This window comes from Geotrypetes seraphini, chromosome 4 (assembly GCF_902459505.1).
Source record: "Geotrypetes seraphini chromosome 4, aGeoSer1.1, whole genome shotgun sequence".
NCBI classification, from domain to species: domain Eukaryota; kingdom Metazoa; phylum Chordata; class Amphibia; order Gymnophiona; family Dermophiidae; genus Geotrypetes; species Geotrypetes seraphini.
The window spans coordinates 88,069,940-88,092,566 of NC_047087.1; the positions used below are offsets into that span (position 1 = coordinate 88,069,940).

Sequence of the window (22,627 nt, forward strand, 5' to 3'; positions counted from 1 at the left end):
GCCCCTCGTGGGCCATGGTGCACGTGATATACGGCTGCGAATCAGTCAGCCATCCGCTGCATTTATGGCATGAATCCATGCCATCCTGTCCTGAGGTGGCCATCTGTGAAGTTTGGAGCAAAACGAAGCTTCTAATTCCAAAAAATATACTTTTAAAAAACTTTAAAGAAAATCCAACATTGGCGCCAGGGGTGCCAATTTTGCATTAAAAATTCCCAGGAAAATCACAGGGAATCACGAAAAATGGCGATTTTACAATTTTGCAGGTGGGGGGGGGGGGAGGGCAGGGCATGCAGGGAAACCACCCCAAACCCCGATTTCAGCACCCCCAAAATTGGCAAACTCTGTGACTCAGACACCACAGAGAGTTTTGCTGCAATGAAAGTCTATGGCAGCCTGTAATACACAGTACAAGCAAAATCAGTACCTCAGGAGCTGAATAAACTGGATTTTTCAGGTCTTCTGACTGCCTCACCTTCCCTGTCACCACAGATCACGACCATCAGGACCCCTCAGGGAAATTAGGTAAGATGTGCAGTCCGGTTCCGATCCCGGAATACCTCCACGGAATTGCAGCAGCCTGCGTTCTACCCCTTTGCGGACGAACCAGGGGAGAGATGGCTCCAGATCCTGGAGATCCGATCCAATCCGCAGGCTGTCTAGAGGGCTTACTGAAGTTTAAGCTCACAGAGCACCCTTCAGAAGCAGACAAAATTTTAAATGTCTGCGATTTCCTGCCGAAGGATCACTCCCACAGAGTTGATCCGCAGCACTTGGGCAACCCCACAAAATAAATCAAATAAAGTCTAGGAATTGAAAATAAATCACGAGCAGAAGAGACTGATTTCAACCATGCAGAGAAGCTGCAGGAACAAATTGAGCATGACAGGAAGCTATCAGGTAGGTAGCCCATGTTTTTATTAGCCCTGCAGCCGAGGGCTTCCTCAAGTTCAGCCTCCAGAAGGATTGTACAAGAATCTGCAAATAGGCCCTCTCGCAAAAATCAAGGTTTGCAGCCTTCAGGGTACAATGGGATAATTTAAAAATTCCACAGCAAAAAAACTTGCACAAATGTTCAAAACATGAATTTAGTATCAAATCAAAAGCAGCTATGTCTGTGAAGTATTTAACATGTTTATACTATGTTTTTAATACCTGGGGTCCTACACAAACGTCATCCAGCACTGAAAGAACATCTTTCTTCAACTTCCCCACTGTCTGCTTTTTAAAATCACCCTCTGAATTTCCACAGCCGGAATAATCAAACCTGAAAAACAGACCAAATCTTGAGAACCATCAGTTTCATTCTGCTAATGACTGGAGGACTCTGAATACTGGATTTTCCCTGCTATACTGAGCAGTAGCAGAACAAGTTCTTACACTCTTTAAATGTGTTACTAACCAGGGCCAACACCAACTAGTTGATCCAGTACTTTGCAGAACAAATGTAAGTGATGAAGAACATTTGGATGTTACCTGAATGTTTCTCATTCACAGTGTCTGATTTTCAATAGTAGTTTATCAAACAAATCTAGAATTTGGGACTGGCAAAAATGTTATCAAGATTATAAGCCACCTGCTGGATCAAATCAAGAGTCCATCAAGCCCAGCTTCTTTCTTCAACAACAGTCAATCTAGATCATAAATTGACTGCAGGATACTAAATTGGAGATCTATTCCATTATCACACCATTCCCACAGAAAGTGGCAACTTTCCCAAGTCTACCTGGCTAATAATGGTAATAAGAGTTCTGGGAAAAGATTGATATATTTGAACAAATGAGGAAGCTAGAGGCTGAAATCAATGTTCAATGGGAAATTTTATTGTTGTAGTGCTGCTTCTGAAGGCTCTAACAATTAAATAAAAATTAAACAATCTTAGTTCACTTTAAATGTATATTGCTAGCTAGTGATGCGAGTGTTAATGTTAATAATGGTTTATGACAGGCAAACTCTCAGGGGCACAATGGGATTTGTGTTATTTTTATTCCTTTCAGTGACTTGGCACAGCCTAGGTGGAGTAATGGTGGTGAATGACATGCATCAGCCTGCCAGAATCAGGATATATAGCAGATCCTCCCTCTTCCCTTCTCATCTGCTTCCTCAAATTCCTCCTGCAGTGTGGCAAGTCTATTACTTGCAGATTTCTTTTAGACAGAGGTTGCTTCCTTCTCCAGGATGCAGCAGCAGAGGTAGCCACACCTCAGCAATAGCCACTTGAGCAACACTGATGTGAACACCAGTACTTGACTTGCTGCCACACCTCCAAACTTCCACAGAAACAAAAGATTAGGTTCTTACCTCGATAATCTTCTTTCCTGTAAGGAGGGCCAGGAGTCTTGACTAATGGGTTCTCTGTTTACAATACTCACAAGGATTGCAGAAGGTATCTACATTTTTCAGCTCTGCTTCCTTGTGTCACTGGGCAGTGCCCCATCTCCTCAGTTCGTACCAAAGCAGTTGATTGCCCCTAAAGGGCATGGGAACTCCGCAACCAAATCAATATTTTTCTGCTCTGTAACAAAGTCAATTAAACAGCATGAAACTCAATACAAAGGTGCACCCAAATATGCTAACTACCCGCATGCAACCAGCATTAACTTTTATGTAGCCGTTATAGGCTCTCCCTTGGACTTTGCCATAGCTTACTATCGCATCACATATTGTACTTGTTTGAAATGTGAAACAATCATCTTCATACTCACTTGGCTGCTCTAAGGCAAGCATTTGGAGAGACACGAACCCATCTGAGACAGGTAGCAGGTTAACATGACATCTGATGGGGCGGGCATCAGGACGCCTGTCCCTCCTTAAAGGAAAGAAGATTATCGAGGTAAAAACCTAAATCTTCTCTTCTATTAGTCAGAACTCTTGCACTGGAAGTATCAAATCAGCCCTCTGAGTCTAGGGTAGGATAGAAGAGCCTGAGCACTGAGGGCCCAAAGATAGGGTCCATTTGTGCTGCCATATCCACTCTAAGTTTGTAAAGGTATGGAGAGTGGACCACATAGCTGCCCTACAAATCCCCTCAGAGGGAACCACTTGGGACTTTGCCCATGATGAGGCCACAACTCTGATGCAATGCGCTTTCAAAGAAATCGGTGGCTGTATACTACAGACAATGTACGCATTGCAAAACCATCTGGAAATGGTCGCCAGAGGCTGCTTTCCCTGTTTGGTAAGGTTGGATGATACAAAACCAAAGAGCAGAAAGACGAAATTCATTCATCATCTCAAAATAACGGAGAACTCACCTAATTCCAGAAATACCAATACTTTGTCCTTTTTCCTGACCCCTGCGGCAACAAACGCTAGGAGCTGGACTTCATGATTTACATAAAAAGCTGGGAACACTTTTGGTCGAAAGGAAGACACCATGCGTAGAGCCAAGTCTGCCTCCATGAATCTAAGAAAAAGGCTCCAAACATGTTAGAGCCTGGAGCTCTGAAACCTTCTTGCTGTGCCAACAGCCACTAGGAACACCATATTGATTGTAAGATCTCTCCGCGATGAATTCTTTAAAAGGTACATCTCCTGCACAACCACCGGTGAAGTTTCAGATGGTATGGAGGATCTGTTAAATTTCAAACATCAATTCATGAAACCAGTCAAAATCCTTCACAGGATCTCCAGAGGACCTCTGCAGAGGACCTTACTGTTTCCTCATGGGCTCAGAGGCATCTGCGCACTTGCGTTTCACTGGCAACATCGAGTCACAATTCAAGGAATCCAGAAGGGATTTTTTTTTAAAAATGTACTTTATTAACAGTGGTAGAATACATACAAAGATAAACCACTCAGGATTCAACAAATACTGTAAACAACACATAGGCAACTGTGTACAGCAGTGGTCCCCAACCCTGTCCTGGAGGACCACCAGGCCAATCGAGTTTTCAGGATAGCCCTAATGAATATGTATAGAGCAGATTTGCAAGCCTATCACTTCCATTATATGCAAATCTCTTTCATGCATATTCATTAGGGCTAGCCTGAAAACCCGATTGGTCTGGTGGTCCTCCAGGACAGGGTTGGGGGATCAGTGATGTACAGTATCAAAAGTGGGGGAAAACATCCGGGGTGGAGAAAGACTAAGATGGCTGCCTGAACTGCTCAACAGGACGCCACAGGAGACATTCTTACCTATTGATGGTAAAGAGGAAGGCAAAGACCCAGGTTTTTCCTGTTGAACCCGGGTCAGTCCAACATTTATCCGGTCCCATGGATGCCTTTGTGGAGCAGGGGTTGACAGTAATGCCGGAAGAAAAATCCTCAGCTGGAGGTGAGAACCATATGGAGGATTCCATATCCTCTCTCAAGGCAGTCAGCTTCTCTCCGGAAGAACAAAGAGCTCCGGATCAACCACACTCCCTTCTTGCATGCGACAACGCAGGGAAAGAGGAGAATCGGGCAGCCCATCCTTAAGACTGCGGAGAGAGAGATGACTCTGCGGCATAAACATCGCAGGTTGATTTTCCAACCCAGCTGCGATCCGGTGTTGCCATGAAGACAGGAGAGGGAATGCAGGACCCACTTTGCTTGGATTCATATCAAGATACTGTGAAATTGAGTGATTTAGAATCTATCTCTATGATTCCAACCTTGGTGAAGCCACCGACTATTGACCTGGACTCTATATGGGAAGCTATTTCCTCATTACACGTAACCTTGAGGACCCAGATACAAACCCTAACTTCCCATTGTGCTGGAGTGTTATCAGAGTCTTCTAAATTAAAGGATAGAGTGGAGAAGTTGAAAGTAAATTACACAGATTAAGAGAGTAAAATTGAGACATTACAAAACCAATTCCAACTAATGATGAGAGATAGTGGCAATCTTAATTTTAAACTTGAGATATTGAAAAATTTATCTAGACGACAGAACCTCAGACTAATTAATTTTCCTAAAATAATTTATATTACACCTCTTGAGATGTTCAAGAGATATATTTATCTGAGATCCTAAAAATTCCAGAAGCTTTTTAACTGCCAATATCCAAAATTTATTATTTACCATTTGGCAAGAAGAAATTTGGGAAGGGTCAGCAAGATCTCTCAATGGATAGTTTGGATTTCCTGGAAAAATCAGAGATGGAAGTGGTGGCCTCAGCCACTCTTTTCATCCAGTTTGCATTGGACTCAAACAGAGAATGGTTGTTAAAAATGTTTTTTAAACATCAGGATAAATTGTTTATGAATAGAAAAACTGGCATGTTTCAGAATGTGTCGAGGATTACCCCAAAAAAGAGGAAGCAATTTTTGCTCCTACAACCTCGTCATAAAGTTGGGGGCTACTTTTACCCTTAGATACCCCTGTAAATGTCTGATTAATCTCCTGGATATTAAATATATAGGGCTCCTGTTACGAAGCCGCGTTAGCAGTTTAACGCATGTAATAGCGCGCGCTAAACTGCCAGCCACGCTAGCCACTAATGCCTCCTCTTGAGCAGGCGGTAGTTTTTTGGCTAGCGCGTGATCTAAAGTTGCGGCGTGATAAAGCCACTAACACGGCTTCGTAAAAGGAGCTCATAGTCTTTGAAGCATCACAATTAACTAAATTCATAGCTGGCAAGTGGTTGTTCCTACTAGTACCCCATTAGATCTTCAGGCACAAACTTTGTAAGAAAGGAAATGTTAACCCAGAGTAAGGTACTCATCTTTTTCTTTTCCTTTGAAATTTAAATATGTAATCTCCGTTGTTATTATCGCCCCTCCTTATAATTGGGGACTAACTGTACAAGATAATGCTTGTTTCCTATTATTTAATTCTGTTAATTTTATTTTCTGGTATTAGTGAATCATGAAAACTTTAAATTTAATAAAGAAATAATTATAAAAGTGGGGAAAAACAACACAGTGCTTGTCCAGTCAACAGCCTATAAAGCAATAACAAGTCTGATATGGACTGTAGCATTCTTCTACCTTTTTTATTTTGTTTCCCCCCCCCCCCAATGGACACACCACGCATTCACAAAAACTCACAACATACTACACAACATTCACTTCCCCATCCCACACTCATTCCACTATCATCATTCAACCTCCCCACCCCAAGAAGAATAAGAATGATTGGTAAAGGAAAAGGAGAGAATGACATTTAAAGTGGTAAGTTACATCAAGGGGAACCTCCTGGGGTGGATACAAAGTCCAACAGTCTATCCCATAAAGCAACATAATGCTTCTTATTAGGGAGTGTAGAAGTGAAGTACCAGTGTTTCTCAAAGGTGGCCAGGTCCCTCAGTCTAGAATGCTGCAGTGGGGTTAGCGGCAAATCCTCTGATACCCAGTGGGACAGAATCAGTTTCTTGACCAAGACAGTGACATTGTAAATTAGTCTACAATGGGAGAGCAAGAGGCCCTGCCCCAGGAGGGGTCGCCGAATGACAATTAAGTTTCAAATTAGTTTCAAATTAAATTTTAACCCAATAAAGTTGGAGGATTTCCTCCACCCCCCATTTTTAATGAACCTTCTGGTCATTTATTTGGATGTGATCAGCTGCTAAGCAAATTAAGCAAAACAACAAAAACAGAGAAGAAGATCCAGTAAGAACTGTGAGGGGAAATGGAAAGTACATTTTTTCTTAGTTTTATTAAGCAATAACTTTCTTTAACTGTCTTAATAACTTTCTTTAACTTTTACTGAATATTTTGTGTTAAATTTAGGTTGAGTATTGATCCAGGCTGATCTTGCACAATCTTTAATATTTCGCTCTTGCTCATTAGTGAGACGTCTGAGCTTGATTTCATCCACTTTTGAAGTGAAAAAATATTTCCTCCTATTCGTTTTAAAAGTACATATATCCCTGCAATTTAATCGAGTATCCCTTAGTCTTTATAATTTTGACAGAGTGAAAAATCGATCCATTTGTATCCGTTCTGCTCCACTCAGGATTTTGTAGACTTCAATCATATCTCCCATCAGCCATCTCTTTTCCAAGCTGAAGAGCCCTAACCTTTTTAGTCTTTCCTCATATGAGAGGAGTTCCATCCCCTTTACTATCTTGGTTGCTCTTCTTTGAACTTTTTCTAGTGCCGTTATATCTTTCTTGAGATAAGACCAGAATTGAACGCAATACTCCAGGTGAGGTCGCACCATGGAGTGATATAGAGGCATTATAATATCTTTAGTCTTGTTAAAACCATTCCTTTTTAATAATTCCTAGCATCCTGTTTGCTTTCTTGGCTGCCGCCACACATTGGGTGAAAGGTTTCACCGTATTATTTACAATGACACTCAGATCCCTTTCTTGGGTGCTAACCCCCCAAGGTAGACCCTAACATCCGGTAACTGTGATTTGGGTTATTCTTCCCAATAGATATAGCAAGATATTATCCGTGAATAAGCTTATCTTATACTCCCGACCCCCCCCCCCCCCCAACCACTGGTACACTGACAAATCTGCGCAAGACAATTGTGCTGGGACAAATGAGGCCTGAGAAGTGCGTGCAGGACATTTGCGGAAGTAAGTGGAAGTCCCTGAATTGCTGACACTCCTCAGGCCCCGTCACTTGGGAGGGGCGTGAGGCGCCTCAAGCTCCTCCCAAGGGACAGGGCCTGAGGAGTGTCAGCAAATCAGGGCTATCTAGTGTTAGGGTAAGGTTTATATCATGACTAGTGTTTTAGCCCGTTACATTAACGGGTGCTAGAGTAGATATCTGTCTGTCTGTTGTTTTTTTTTTTTATTTGTCTCTCTCCTTGGACGCTGTCATTCTTTCTGTCTGTGTCTTTACCTGGCCCCCTGTCTGTCTATCTTAATTTCTAACTCTATCCTCTTCCCTCAATCCTGCATGTGCCCTTTTTTCTTTCTCCTCCCCACTTCCTTCCAACATCTGCTCCCCCTGTCCTCCACACTTCCATTCAGTGTCTGTCTCCCTCTCTCTACCCCTTCCATCTACTATTCACCCTCTGTCTTGCCCCTTCCATTCACTGCCATCTCTTCTCTTTCCATCCAGTGTCCGCCCTCTCTCTCTGTTCCATATGGCCTCTCTCCATCTCCTCCTTTCTTTTCCCTTGGTCTGGCATACCTTCCTCCTTCCCTCCATGCCATCTCTTCTTCCCTCAAAGCCATTCTGTCCCCCTCTGCTCCCTTTCCTCCTTGAACTACTTCATGGGGCAGCAGCAGCATTCACAATTCATTGCTGTTGCTGGCTTCAGGTCTTTCTCTCTGGCCAGTCCTGTCTTCATGAAAACAGGAAGTAGGCAGGACCAGCCAGAGATTAAGGCCTGAAGCCGGCAACAGCAGCGAATTGTAAACGCTGCTGCTACCTGAAGCACCCGAGGCAGACGCTTCTCTCTCCTCCCAGCCCAACCCCCGCTGACTCTGCGACTCTCCCAGCAAGATGACTTTAAGCACAAACCTCCCTCCAGCGTTGGCAGCCGCAGCACGCTAAACAGGCTGCTTCGCGGCTTTCTCCTGCCATTGAGTCCCTCTGTCGCGTCATTGATGACGTCATCAGTGATGCGGCAGAGGGGCTCAACTGCAGGAGAAAGCTGCGAAGCAGCCTGTTTAACGTGCTGCGGCTGCCAACGCTGGAGGGAGGTTTGTGCAGAAGCGGTATGTCCCTCCCCCTCCAGTACCTGTGCAGCACTTTAAGCGGCACATCCTCCCACAATCCTGAGTCGGCCACAGCGCTCGAGTGTGGGCCCTAACCGTACATCCGCTCTCCTGCCTGCCACGGACCTACGGATCACGCAGGCGGGAGTGCGCATGCGCTGCTAGTGTTTTATTATATAGGATTATGGTTCCCATAATCATGATATAAACCTTACCCTAACAGTAGATAGCAAGTGAATCTTTAAAGACAAAAATAGTATCCACAGCCACAATTGTCCATGTGCACACTTCTAGATAGAAACCCTCAAAAAGACAAAATAGTATCCACTGCCGCAATTGTCCATATGCGCACTTGTTTGTGCGCGCAATTGTTGGGGCGCATGTGTTGGAGCGCAATTGTCCTGCGCTCATTTGACGGGTCATCCCACCACTACCTTCCCAAATAGAGTCAAGTGTTCCTGATTTTAATGGCTAATGGCTCGATAGCTAAAAGGAAGAGGAATGGGGAAGAGAGGGCAGCCCTGCCTAGTGCCCTGATGAAGCTCAAAACGATCAGTGAGCACCTCACAATTAACCAGCAGACGAGCCTGTGGAGCCTAGGAAAGGCCCTCAAAGCCATATTGTTCCAATGTCCAGAATAGATATTCCCAGGAGATGCTATCAAACGCTTTCTCCACATTAAATCCTGCTATAGCAGACTGACCTCCCCGGCCCCCTCCCTGAACTTGAAAGGCTCCCAGGACTTTTTATTAAGTTCATAGATGCACAGTGGCCCGGCACAAAGCCCACCTAATCAGGGTGAATGAGGCAAGGTAAGATATGATTCAAGCGGTGGGCCATGGTAGCTGCTAACAGTTTGACATCTTGGTCTAGAAGAGAAATGGGCCTATAAGAGCTCACCAGCTCATGATCCTTGCCCAGTTTGGGCAAGAGCACAACATGCACCAGGCTATCTGGAAAAGAGCCCCTTACCTCAGACACTGTATTACACATGGTGCTCAAATCTTGAAGGATCCAATAATATTTCAGTCCCAACCCGTCAGGACCAGGTGCTTTTTCCAGAATAAGAATACGATACTTAGAAGCAGTTCCGCTGCCCTGAATGGGGCATTTAGGACAGCCAGTTGTCGTCCTCCTAGCGCTGGTAAATTAAGGTCCTGAAAAAATTTAGTTAAGGCTTCCATATTGAGGGGCCTTTTGTCATACAGAGTCTTATAGTAGTGAACAAATTGCTCTGCTGTTTGTTGTTCTCTAGTATATTTAGTCCTGTGGGCATCCCGAATAGATGTAATGATTTTTTCTTTTTTTCTGCAGCTGCACCAAATTGGCTAGGAGCTTTACAATTTTACTCCCACATCTATACAGCTGCTCAGTTATTAAGCAGTTCCTCAAGTTTACCTCTAAAAGCCTTATATTCACTTCTGTCAGTGTCTGACAGTGTTTGAATGCGAGACTGCTGATGAGTGTGGAGTTTTTGAGTTATGTGCAGCAATTCACATTCTTATTCCCTCTTTTTATGGGTTGTATAAGCAAGAATGTGATCTCGCAACACAGCCTTAGAGGCATATCAGAAGGTCCCAGGTCCCACATCTGGAGTATCATTAGTAGCCTGATAATCCACCCATTTGTTTTCCTCTGGGGGCTTGTCTCTTCGGGCAGCCTTTTATATAGATCTCACGAGTCTTCATTGGAAGACTTCATTGGAGTCTTCATTGGAAGTGGAATACAGCTGGAAATTGTTACAGTTGCTGGACCAACACAGGCCACCCAACCTAAGTGCCTGAAAAAGTTCAGGGTGAGCTACGCTTCTAGGGGAACCCTCCCTGAGCTGTACCAAAGATATTGCAGGCTGGCTAGGAAGGTGCCCTAAAGGATTGTCTCCCCACCACTACAGTCCTCTGAACCAGAGACTGTATCTTCTCCTGGAAGAGATGTCCCAGGATTTCTGGAAACCTCTAACACCAGGAAGCCTCAAAATTGGATACAAAAAACAGAAAATAGATGCAGAGCAGAAAAAAAGTCATCTTCTCAATTCACTTGCAGAAGGAAAGACTGAGGAGATGGGGTACTGCCCAGTGACACAAGGAGGTGGAGTTGAAAAATGTAGATTATGCCTTCTGCAATCCTTGTGGGTAAATGGAGAGAACCCATTAGTCAAAGACGCTTGTTCATCCTGCACTGGTAAAGCAATTTGGTCTAGAAAATGACACAGGGACAAATTTTTCCCTGGCCCCATGGGAACTCATTTTCCTATACCATCCCTGCGAGTTCTTTTCTGGTCCCTGCCCCATTCCTGCAAGCTCCATCCTCATTTGCACAAGCCTCAAACACTTTAAAATCAAATGTAGTTGAGGCTTGTGTGGTTTAAGGCAGAGCTTACAGAATAGGACAGGGACAAAACTCAAGGGACGGGGAAATCGAGTTCCTGCAGGGTCAGGGACAAATTCGTCCCTGTGACATCCTCTAATTTGGACCTCAGGAAGAGAAGTCTAAAGAAGTGGGTGCCAGCCATTCAGGGTATTATTGAGGAAAAGACACAATCAGAACTACTCAGATTAGGGGGTGGAGAATAGGATAGAGAGAAAACTTTCTTCTCTTCTTCAGGACTTTTGCAGGCAAAGAGAAGGGGGCATAGGGAGGGCAGTACTGAAAAGGAGGAGATAGGAAGTGGACATGGAGAGAGAAGAAATTTCAAATGGACAGGAGACCCTACAAAGACAGGAAAAAATAGACAGAAGAGAGACACTGGGACCAAAGTGACTGGAAAATGCTCAAACACGTAGTGTGTAGAGATCTTGTAACAGTCATATTCGTACTGTTTTCCTATTAGGTTGTTTTAGGGCCTGGTCAGGAAAATTACTGACACACTAAGGGTGCCAATAGTTTATGGACTTTTCCTCTAGGAATTTGTCCAAGCCCTTTCTGAAGCCATATCCTTTGGCAACAAGTTCTACAGCTTGATTGTGCATCAAGTTAGAAGAAAACAAAATTAAACAAAACATTTTCACCAATTTGATTTTCACTTGTTGGTACACAAGAGGACACTTGAAAGAAACTACCGGAATTTCAAAATATAAATAACCAATTTCTATTTGCTTGCTCCAGCAAAAAAAATGATTTTAAAGACCTCTAGCACATCCCATTTTGAGATGGGGCAACCAGAACAGCACAATACTCACAAGTGCTAAAATGCCACAGATAGTTCCATGGGTATATTTTATTTTCCATTCCAAATATATCTTAATAATCTATTTGCTTTTCAATCACCACTGCACACTGCACTTTAGAATTCAAAGTACTGACCACAGTGGCTATGATTCCTTTACAGGGAGGTGACCTGTAAAATGGAGCCTATATGTTCCTATAGTTTGGATTCTTCTTCCATGTACTGCATGCATCATTGCACTTCTCCACATGAAATTTCATCTGACTTTTAGGTGCCCTGTCTCATTCAATCCTCCTGCAATTCATCAGTTTGCTCTTGTTTTAATTTTGTCCAGAACTCTAGCACAGCTGTATATGTCACTAGGCGCCTACCTAGATTGCAGCATTAAGGGGGCAGCAATATGGTAGAAGAGCATCATCTCATCTTCCTTTCCTTACTATGCTTCCATGCCCAGCATGACCCTAGTGCCACAGGGCATCACTTCCTGGGTCACTTAAAAGACCCTTTCTGCAGGTACAGGGCTTTGCAGTAGAGAGGGTCACACAAGTATGGTCACATCCTACCTTCCCTTTAACAAGAAGTACTTCATCTGAGGGAGGGTGGAGGTGGGAGTACTTTATTGTGGCCTATACTTCAAGGCCCTGCACCAGCCTGGAAAACCTTTTTGAAGTGGAGCAACAGTGGAAGCATGCTGAAACAAACTGGGGTAGAAACATGTTGACAGATAAAGGCCAAATGGTCATCCAGTCTGCCCATCCACAGCAACCACTCTCTCTTCCTCTCTCCAAGAGATCCCACATGCCTATCCCAGGCTTTCTTGAAATCAGACACAGTCTCTCTGTCTCCACCACCTCTACTGTGAGACTGTTCCATGCATCTACCACCCTTTCTGTAAAAAAGTATTTCCTTAGCGCCATCACCTCCTAACTTCATCCTATGCTCTCTCATTTCGGAGCTTCCTTTCAAATGAGAATCAACTCATACGCATTTACTTTACATAGGTATTTAAATGTCTATCATATCTCCCCTCTCCCGCCTTTCCTCCAAAGTATACAGATTGATATCTTTAAATCTGTCCCCATATGCCTTATGACAAAGACATTTTAGTAGCCTTCCTCTGGACCAACTTCATCTTTTTAATATCTTTTTGAAGGTGCAGTCTCCAGAATTGTACACAATATTCTAACTGAGGTCTCACCAGTCTTATACAAGGGCATCAATACCTCCTTTTTCCTACTGGCCATACCTCTCCCTATGCACCCTAGCATCCTTCTAGCTTTCGCCGTCACCTTTTCAACCAATTTGGCTACCTTAAGATCATCATATACAATCATACCCAAGTCCCACTCTTCTGTCACGCATATAAGTTCTTCACCACTTAAAATGCACCGTTCCCTCGGGTATTTGCAGCCCAAATGCATGACTTTGTATTTCTTAGCATTAAATTTTAGCTGCCAAATTTCAGACCATTCTTCAAGCTTTGCCAGGTCTTTCTTCATGTCTACTCTATTGCAGATTTCAGTATCATCCACAAAAAGATAAATCTTACCTGATAGCCCTGTAGCAATATCATTTATAAAAAAGTTAAAAAGAACAGGAACAAGAACAGAACCTTGAGGCACACCACTGGTAATATCCTTTTCCTCAGAGCAATCTCCACTGATCACTACTCTCAGTCACCTTCCATTCAACCAGTTCATGACCCAGCCTATCACTTTAGGACCCATCCCAAGGGCACTCAGTTTATTTATTAGACATATGTGTGGAACACTGTCAAAGGCTTTGCTAAAATCTAAATATACCACATCTAGCATACACCCTCTATCCAATTCTAGTCACCCAGGCAAAGAAATTGATCAGACGTGTCTGACAAGACCTACCTCTAGTGAATTCATGTTGACTCCAGTCCTGTAATCCACAAGATTACAAAAACTTCACCATTTCCTATTTTAAAAGTGTTTCTATTAATTTGCTTACCACAGAAGTCAGACTTACCAGCCTGTAATTCCCTACTTCTACTTTTGTGGAGAGGGACCACATCTGCCCTTCTCCAGTCCTCCTGACTCTAGAGACTCATTGAAAAGGACAATCAGCAGACCCACCAGAACTTCCCTAAGTTTCTTCAGCACCCTAGGATGTACACCATCTGGCCCCACTGCTTTGTCTACCTTTATTTTAGCTAGCGCCTCATGAACACAACACAACCCTCTGAAAATCGATCAGGGTCTACCACTCCTCCATCCCTATTCATGTTTGTCTTCTACAGTACCGTTCCCGGCGCTTCAGCCGTGAACACAGAACAGAAATATTTGTTAAACAATTCAGCCTTTTCTTTATCAGCTTCTACATATTTCTCCCTTCACCTTTGAGTCTCACAATGCCACTTTTGCACTTCTTCCTATCACTAATATATCTAAAAAACTTGTCAGCTATTTTTTTCTTCCATTTGCATCTTTACTTTCCTGACTACACGACCAGCCTCTTAACTTTTCCAGATATTTCTGTCTGTCTTCCTTTCTGCGATCTTTTGTAGTTTATGAAACCTAACCTCTTATTCCTTACCTTCTCAGCTACTACTTTTGAGAACCAAAGTGGCCTTCTTTTCCTCTTACTTTTACTTACTTGCCTCACAAAAAGGTTTGTTGCTCCTTTCAGTTTTGCCCATTGCATTTCTACTCCTTCCAGACGTTACCAGTCAGACAATTCCTCGACGTAAACCCCCATCTGAACAAAGTTAGTTTTTTTAAAAGTCTAGAACCCATCTTAATATTAAACCATACCATGCAGTGATCACTGGATGCCAGATGATCACCCACTAACATCAGAAACACTTTCCCCGTTTGTAAGCACTAAGTCCAGTATGACCCCTTCCCGCTTGGGTTCCATTGCCAACTACTGGAACAGTTCTCCTGGTAGAGAATCCAGGATCTCCCTACTTCTAGAAGACCCCGCAATAGGGATACCCCAATCAACAACCGGCATGTTAAAATCACCTATTAGCAAAACTTCCCCTTCTTTACATATATTTTGAATGTCTGCTATTAATCTCTGTTCACTTCTTCCGTCTGTGGAGGCCTATATATCACACCAATTTAAATATATTCACCATTCCCTCTTTCCAAATTGATCCACAGTGCCTCTTCCTTGCCCTGCAGATCCTGCAAGTGTGTGGCTTTAATATGATCTTTAACATATAATGCTACTCCCTCCTCCTTTTCTTCCTACCCTGTCTTTCATTAACAGATTATATAGCCTGGTATAACTATTTCCCAGTCATGGTTCTCTGTGAACTACGTCTCAATGATCACCACTATATCCAACTCATCTTCTTCCATCACAGCTTCTAGATCCAGAATTTTATTTCCCATACTTTGAGCATTTGTATATACTGCATTCCAGACATTGCCCTCTTTTCCCCATCCGTGAAGAGGTATTCAATGATTTACCTGAGAGCTTATACTCACCTGGGAGCTTTGATCACCCTGCCCCATCACTTCTAGTTTAAAGCCCTCTTCAGTAGATTAGCCAGCCTGCTGCCAAAGAAACTTCTTCCCTTCTTTGATACACACCATCCCAACAGCAGCCCTTGGAAAATCATCACATGGTCCAGGTAGCCAAAACGCTCTCGGCGACACCATCCACGTAGCCACACATTAATCTCTGCCCTGGCCTTTACACTCGACAGGGAGGATGAATGAAAATACCACCTGTGCACCCGATTGCTTCACCTTCTCTTCCAGAGCCAGAAAGTCGCTTTTGATATGTTCGCAGGGATACCTGGCAGTATCGTTAGTGTCAAAGTGGATGAGCAGTATCGGATAATAGTCATCAGGCTTGTTGAGTCATGGCAAGGTCTCTGTACATCTTGGATTTCTGCACCAGGCAGACAGCATACCTCTCATGACATGTCTGGTCTGCAGATGGATGCTTCTGTACCCATCAGAAGGGAATCGCCAACTACCACTACCTTACGCCTCCTAGTGGTCACAGATCCAATAATTTTGGTGATTTCAAGCTTTGGTTCTTACTCTCCTTGGGATGCTCTCATCTCCATCCACTTCCAGGACAGCATACTGGTTCTTCAGTTCAAGGGTGGGGGGAGTCACAGTACCAATCTTGCAGTGTTCCATAATCTGTGTCCAGCTGTCTTCCCTCAACACAGCCTCTTTTTCCCCACTGCTGGATATCTTTGATGCCTCATGAACCATTTCTTAATGTACCTCTCATTTTCATGGATGCTTCTCAGTCTTGCCACCTCCTCTCTCAGTTCCTTTACTTCCTTCATGAGAGATTCAAGCTGAGGACAGCTTGTACATGGAATCACTCCCTCTGCCTGGGTAACATTTTCTGTCCGCACAGACAGAAGTTGTAACCTGAGCAGCAGCTTTGGTGATACGATGTTTCCCAGCCATACTGTGGTGCAGAAGTATTTACACCTGGAAGAATAAGAAAGGGCAGAAAAATCCTACAAAAGTAATGCCCTGTTCCAGGTTGGCTGAAGAGCCTATAAATCAAAAAGCTCTACCTTGGGGTGGGCGAGAGCTATTTGTGCCCTAATCTGATATTATTATGCCCTGAAATGCAACCTAAAACACTAATCTAGGCTAAAACACTGTTTTGTATTAAACCCTAACAGAGGCTCTAAAGCAGGGATCTCTAAGTCCCTCCTTGAGGGCTGCAATCCAGTCAGGTTTTCAGGATTTCCCCAATGAATATGCATTGAAAGCAGTGCATGCACATAGATCTCATGCATATTCATTGGGGAAATCCTGAAAACCTGACTGGATTGTGGCCCTCAAGGACAGTCTTTGAGACCCCTGCTCTAAAGGCTACACTATGGCTTAACTGATTTTGCTGAGCTAAAAAAAAAAAAAAAAAGAACTGTAATGATATAAACTACTGAAACCCAAGTTTATATTTCCCAGACAGTAGTTTACAGGTTGCTGTGAAAAACTATCTTTAATGCTGAGTCTCGACAACCTCTCTCCTAGAATTAGGCTTACTGAGGGTTAGGTACTAGGCCAGCATTCCTCCCCTCAAGGGTCACCCGTGGAGCTTGATCTCTTAAGAAAGTCCTCAGAGTTCAGAAGAGCAGAAGATATGCTAGACCTTTTGGTGGAGAGGGGCGCCTTCTTGAGCCACTTCTGGAAGCGAGGGCATCAGGTAACTTGGGCCAGCCCTGTTCTCTATATTGCCCATTATAACTGTTTTATCAATTGAAAAAAACAATCACAAAACTACTACAAAGCTAAAATGTTAATATATACTAGACTTACACCTGAAGATCCTCTATAATTTTGATCACATAAATGTCTAAGAACTATCACTTTTGGCTCAGTTTTAATTAAAAGAGGGAAAGAGTGGCCTAGTGGTTAGAGCTACAGCTTCAGTAACCTGAGAACCCCACCCTGCTCCTTGTGACCCTGGGCAAGTCACTCAATCCTCCATTGCCCCAAGTAATTGTGAGCTCACCAAGACAGATAGGGAAATTGCTTTGAGTACTTGATTGTAAACTGCTTAGGTAACCTTGATAGGTAGTAATTTTTTTTTTTTTTTTTTTAAATCCTACCTCACAAAAGAATGACCAAGAGATTTGCAAAAGTCCTCCAGAGCAACTGCTTTTTGGCCATACATATCCGAGGCATATCCAGGCAAATAAAGGACACCAGGACTTTTGCCATTTAGCTTCCGATAAGCCAACGTTGGAAGATCTGGTCGACAGAGATACTGAATTGAGGTCTTATGCCTACAAACTGATAAAAAGAAAATGGAAATTTGATCTAGAGCAGTTTTAGCAGTCCGTATATAATTTATTCAAATCTGTAAAGCAAGAGTCCTAAAATCATTTATTTATGGGACACAACAAAGCTTGTGAGCTGCAGAATGTTAGTAGAGGGATTCAGAAGACCATCCCCCCTCTTCTCCAAAGCCGCGCTAGCAGCAACAGCCCCAAAGCCCTTTAAATCTCTACGGGCATCGGGGCCGTTACCGCGCGGCTTTGTAGAACAGGGGGTATATGTTATAGAGAAATAGAGTTTAAGGAGAATATCGGTGTTCATAATTTGAGTTTTGTAAAACACTAAAAATAATAATGAAAATAAAATCCTTTTGTATGTAGGCTTGATAGAATATCGAATAATTATGAAATGTTTTTTCTTTTGTAATTATTTTTTTCTGTAATTCTATATCTTATATTATATTGGAATGTAAATTATAAATATACAATTAAAAAAATCCACCAATACAAAATTCAGTTAGCATAACCAATCAGAGAAGCTAATTTGAAAAGTAATGAAAGTTCGTCAATTCAAGCTCAAAAGACCCCTCTCTGGGATCGAGTAGTTTTCGCAGTTTTAGGGGGCTCAAGTAACCACTTCAACAGGGGAGCTATGACCTATACAGTCTAGCTCTGACCTGAGAGTGCCGTACGTCCGAAGCAAAGTAAAGACCGCCGCAACCCCCAGCAGGCCGCCATTTTCCTAACCCCCAGCCCGAGACCGCACACAGTAACATGACGCCGGCGCACTCCAATTACGTCACAGAAGAGCCTAGACTCTAACGCCCCGCCTCCCTCTGCAGCCCTTTAATAGACCAGCGCGGGAAAGGTGGAGAGGAAAGCATTCCAACTATCAGCCTGATTCCGGAGTTAAGTTTGCCTTGTGCATTAAGGATTTTTTTTTTTTCAGGGTCGGCCTAAGAGTATCTGACTATCTAGGCCAGTGGTCTTTATTATCGTTTTACATTTGGGGATTGCAACACTACAATATCAATGACATCCATACCTAGCGTGACCATTTATTTTTTTCCTCAAAACGGGACAGGACCCCCCCCCCCCCCCAATACCTTTTTAAAAATCCTGGTGGCTGCCTCCTGTCCTGATGCCTTCTGGCAGCAGCAAAGCGGCGCATAATGCAGGCGCGCACTTTTTGCGCACCTGTCTGGTCTGCACTGCTCACTAAATGGCTGCTGTCAGTTCTCACGGGATTCACGCCATTCAATGAGTGGCGCGGGACTAGGCAGGTGCGCCGCTTTGCAGCTGCTGGATTAAAAAAAGGTACCGGGGGAGGGGGACTATATTCACTATGGTACTTGTTTCTTCAGCAGGCCCCTGAAAACGGGACATTTCAGCATCCTGAAGCTATGCTTGGGGACAACGGGACAGGCTACCTTAAAACAGGATAGTCCCGTTCACAACGAGACATATGGTCACATCCATACCTTCCAGACCCCATTCAAAATTTTCATTTGGGTTGTCCTCAAGGAGTTGGGCATTTTCAGGTTGTTGTTTTTTTAAATTGAGAAGTGTCTTATCCTTCAGGCATACAATCTTATCCCCATCCACTTCTATCTTTCTAGCACAAACCTGGGTAAAGAGACTGAGTAGTGCAAAGAAAAACAAACAAACAGTGATGGAGCCACCATTAGCTCAGGGGCCTCACATTGACGAACACTGCCCTAGTTGAATCATCAACCATGTGTCCCCATTTTACACCTTTCAGAGATGGAAAAGATAAAGTCAAACTGTGAATTACCATGTTCCGCTTAATAGTTCAATAAATATGTAGAAATTTGGGGGCATCTCCATATAAGATCTTAAATGTTGAACAGCGTATGTAGAAAATAGATATGTGCAGAGCATGCACTCATCTTTACTAGGGATGGGCATCCACAACATTTTCATTTCATGTCTTTTTTTCAGGAATTTTCATTTTATTCACATTTTCTTTGCCATTTTATCATAGAAGCAGTATTGTTAAGGCTACTGTCTTTGCAAATAGTACACACTTAGCACACAAAAACAACTGCACAAATTGTTATGTTTTTTTCTGCTCAGTTATTTGTTAATGATATGCAACAATATGGGATATGTAAAAAAAATGACAGTTCATCCCTACTATTTACTACTAATTTCTATAGCGTTACTAGACATATACAGCAAAACACAGAAGAAACGTTCTCTGCTCAAAAGAGCTTATAATCTAGTCAAGACAGACAAACTGGACAAGAAGGTGCATCATATACTGTGCTCAGGTGGGGGAATTACAGAGGGAAGACTGATATTGGTGCTTAGAAGGTAGGTAGGAGTTTAGAATTGAAAGCATCTTCAAAGAAGTAGCTTTGAGTCTGGATTTGAATACTGTCAGAGTCGGAGCCTGATGTATCAAGTCAGGTAGTTTGTTCCAGGCATATGGTGCAGCATGGTAGAAGGGACGGAGTCTATAGAGGAGAAGGGTACAGATAAGAGAGATTTATCCAATGAATGTAGTGCCAGGGGCCCGGGGGGGGGGGGGGAGATACGGATTTGCTGAGCGAATACACTTGTACCTACAAGCCTTGCAGGTCAGTAAGAGGAGTTTGAACTGTATGCGGAAACAAATAGGGAGCCAATGAAGTGACTTGAGAGGGACAATGTGGGCATAGCGACATTGATGGATTATGAGGCTTTTAGCAGAGTTCTGAACAAATTGAAGGGGAGCGAGATGGTTTAGCAGAAGGCCAGTGAGAAGCTGATTGCAGTAGTCTAGGCAAGAGGTGATGAGGGTATGGATAAGGGTCTTGGCAGTGTGTTCAGAAAGGAAGGGTATGATTTTAGCGATATTGTAGAGAAAGAAACAACAGGTTTTTGCAATCTGTTGGATATGTGACGAGAAGGAGAGAGATGATTCAAAGATTACCCCAAGATTGCAAGCCAACAAGACAGGGAGGATGAGGGTGTTCAGAGAAATAGAGAATGGGGATAGAAAAGAGACAGGTTTAGGTGGAAAGATAAGGAGCTCAGTCTTGGACATTAATTTTAGATGGCAGCGAGCCATTCAGGTAGCGATATCAGGTGTTAATCAGTATGCTATTTGAGTGGTTCTGGGAGCCTATTGCATTCTTTTTATAAAATAGACACCTTTGTGGGCTTCTTACGTTAGGCATTCTGTTTAAAGTTACCCTCATGGGTAGGGTTACCAGACGGCTGGGAAAACCCAGAAATGCCCTCTTTTTATTTTATTTTTTCAAAATTTTATTTATAAACAACACATATAATACAAGCAGGAATCCCTACAGACTCGGGATAACAATGTATATTCCAGCCATCAATCAAAATACAAAGAACCCATGTAAGCAAACAATACAAAAAACAACTCCACTCGCCCCTTCCCCTGTTCTCCCAGTCCCTCCTCCCAGGTCAACGCTCAGTTGCCAACTCAGATTTTGGGCTACAATTGTCGCCAATCTATATACACGTCCCATACTTTATGAAAGGAAACAAAACGCCCATTTTTATATGCTCTTAACTTTGACATCAAACAAATAACATCTAATTCAAGTGACGGAATATCCAAGTGCTTCCAATACTGTGCCAGCATAAGCTTTGCTGCAACAAAAAAGGCCGCAGCAAACTTATGTGCCGTCTGGGTCACAAAGGGTGGTCGCACATGCAAAAGACAATAGGCAGCTTGGCAAGGGTAAGGAACATGCAAGATACCCACCAGAGAGCCTATCACTCACCTCCAGAAGTCTTGAACCACAGAGCAAGACCACCAAATGTGCAAAAATATACCTCGTGCCCCACAATTACGCCAGCACAAATCAGAAGAACCAGAAAATGCTCGGGACAAACGTGTGGGGGTCAAATACCACTGGTAAAAGATTTTATATCCATTGTCATTGAGATGTGCTGCAATGGATACTTGAAAAAAAGTGTTTAAAAATCAAAGACCATTGTGTTGTAGAGAAAGTAGATCCAGACTTTGTTCCCAATGGGTCCTATAAAAGTGAGCAGGAACTCGCTGGACCAAAAGGGCTCTTTATAGTCTCCCCAGTCCCCCTTTTCCTATACTCCTACGTAGTACCTGTTCCATCACTGTTTCACCCAACTTCAACTCCTCGCATCCTTTGCTGCATATGAAATCCTTTAGCTGCTGATTAAAAAATAAATCCCCCATTGGTCTGGCATCTCTCTCTTCTCCTTCCCTCTCCCACATCTCTATTCTGCAATCCCTTTCTTCCCTCATTTTCCTTTTCAATTTATTTTCTGCATCCATCTAGATTACGTTCTTACTACCCTCTCATCAATTTCCTTTTTTACTGTCTACCTACAGCTCACCACCTCTTTCCCTCACCCCCTCCAGTATTTTCCTAACTCAATCCTTTCCCCCCCATCATGTACCCTCCTTTTATTTATCCCCTCCTTCCATCATGTGCCCTCTTTCTCTACCCCTTCCATCTAGCACCTTCTCCTCTCTCTGTCCACTTCCATCATCTGCTCCCCTTTCTCTCCTTCCATTTCCTTCCTTCATTTGCACCCTTATCTCTCCCATCCAGCATAAGCTCCTCCTCTACCCGCCACACTACCATCCAATGTCTGCCCTTTCTCCATCCACCCCTCTTCAATCAGCATCTGCCCCCTTTCTTTCCCTCCGATCCGATTCCATCCAGTATCCTTCCACCTTATGTCTCTCTCCCCTTTCCCTGTACATCAATTCCATCAGCACCACCCTTCCGTACCACCCTGGCCCCTTTCTCTCCCTGCACCACTCTTTTATTCCAGCAGTCCTGCTCCTTTTTCGTGATGACTGTAGCTGCCGGCTGCCGGTCCACCCCACTCCGACGTACTAGCTCTGGAGCCACATGCTGGAAGGTCCCGCGATGACTCCAGGCTTTGCTCCGGAAGAAGTAAGTTACATCGGAGGGGGTTGACCCGGCAGACGTAGGGAGTTGCGGCAAGGACCCGCGATGACTGCGTCTGCCAGGTCCACCCCCTCCGACATAACTTACTTCTTCTGGAGCAAAGCCGGCAGACGAGTCATTGGGGGATCTTCCTGCACCTCAGCGCAGCTGCCGACTCTGAGTTTTTCAACCTTTTTACACTCGTGGACTGGCAGAAATAAAAGAATTATTTTGTGGACTGGCAAACTACT

General features: G+C 43.5%; 1 protein-coding gene across 3 annotated transcripts in view; it reads right to left on the bottom strand.

Moving 5' to 3' along the window:
* The window catches only part of ABHD10 (abhydrolase domain containing 10, depalmitoylase), a 41,013-nt gene extending 22,297 nt beyond the window's left edge, over window positions 1-18,716 (bottom strand). The window contains exons 1-3 of one of the 3 annotated variants that reach the window (XM_033943879.1): window positions 18,561-18,716; window positions 17,287-17,470; window positions 1,156-1,267 (exon numbers count right to left, since the gene is read on the bottom strand). In XM_033943879.1, the coding sequence (XP_033799770.1) occupies window positions 1,156-1,267; window positions 17,287-17,351 (177 nt within the window). In that variant the 5' untranslated portion in view covers window positions 17,352-17,470; window positions 18,561-18,716. Of the gene's footprint in view, window positions 1-1,155; window positions 1,268-17,286; window positions 17,471-18,131; window positions 18,262-18,560 lie in introns of those variants that run through there. The other 2 variants (XM_033943878.1, XM_033943881.1) reach the window with 2 other exon arrangements.
* Between the last annotated feature and the right edge of the window lie 3,911 nt (window positions 18,717-22,627).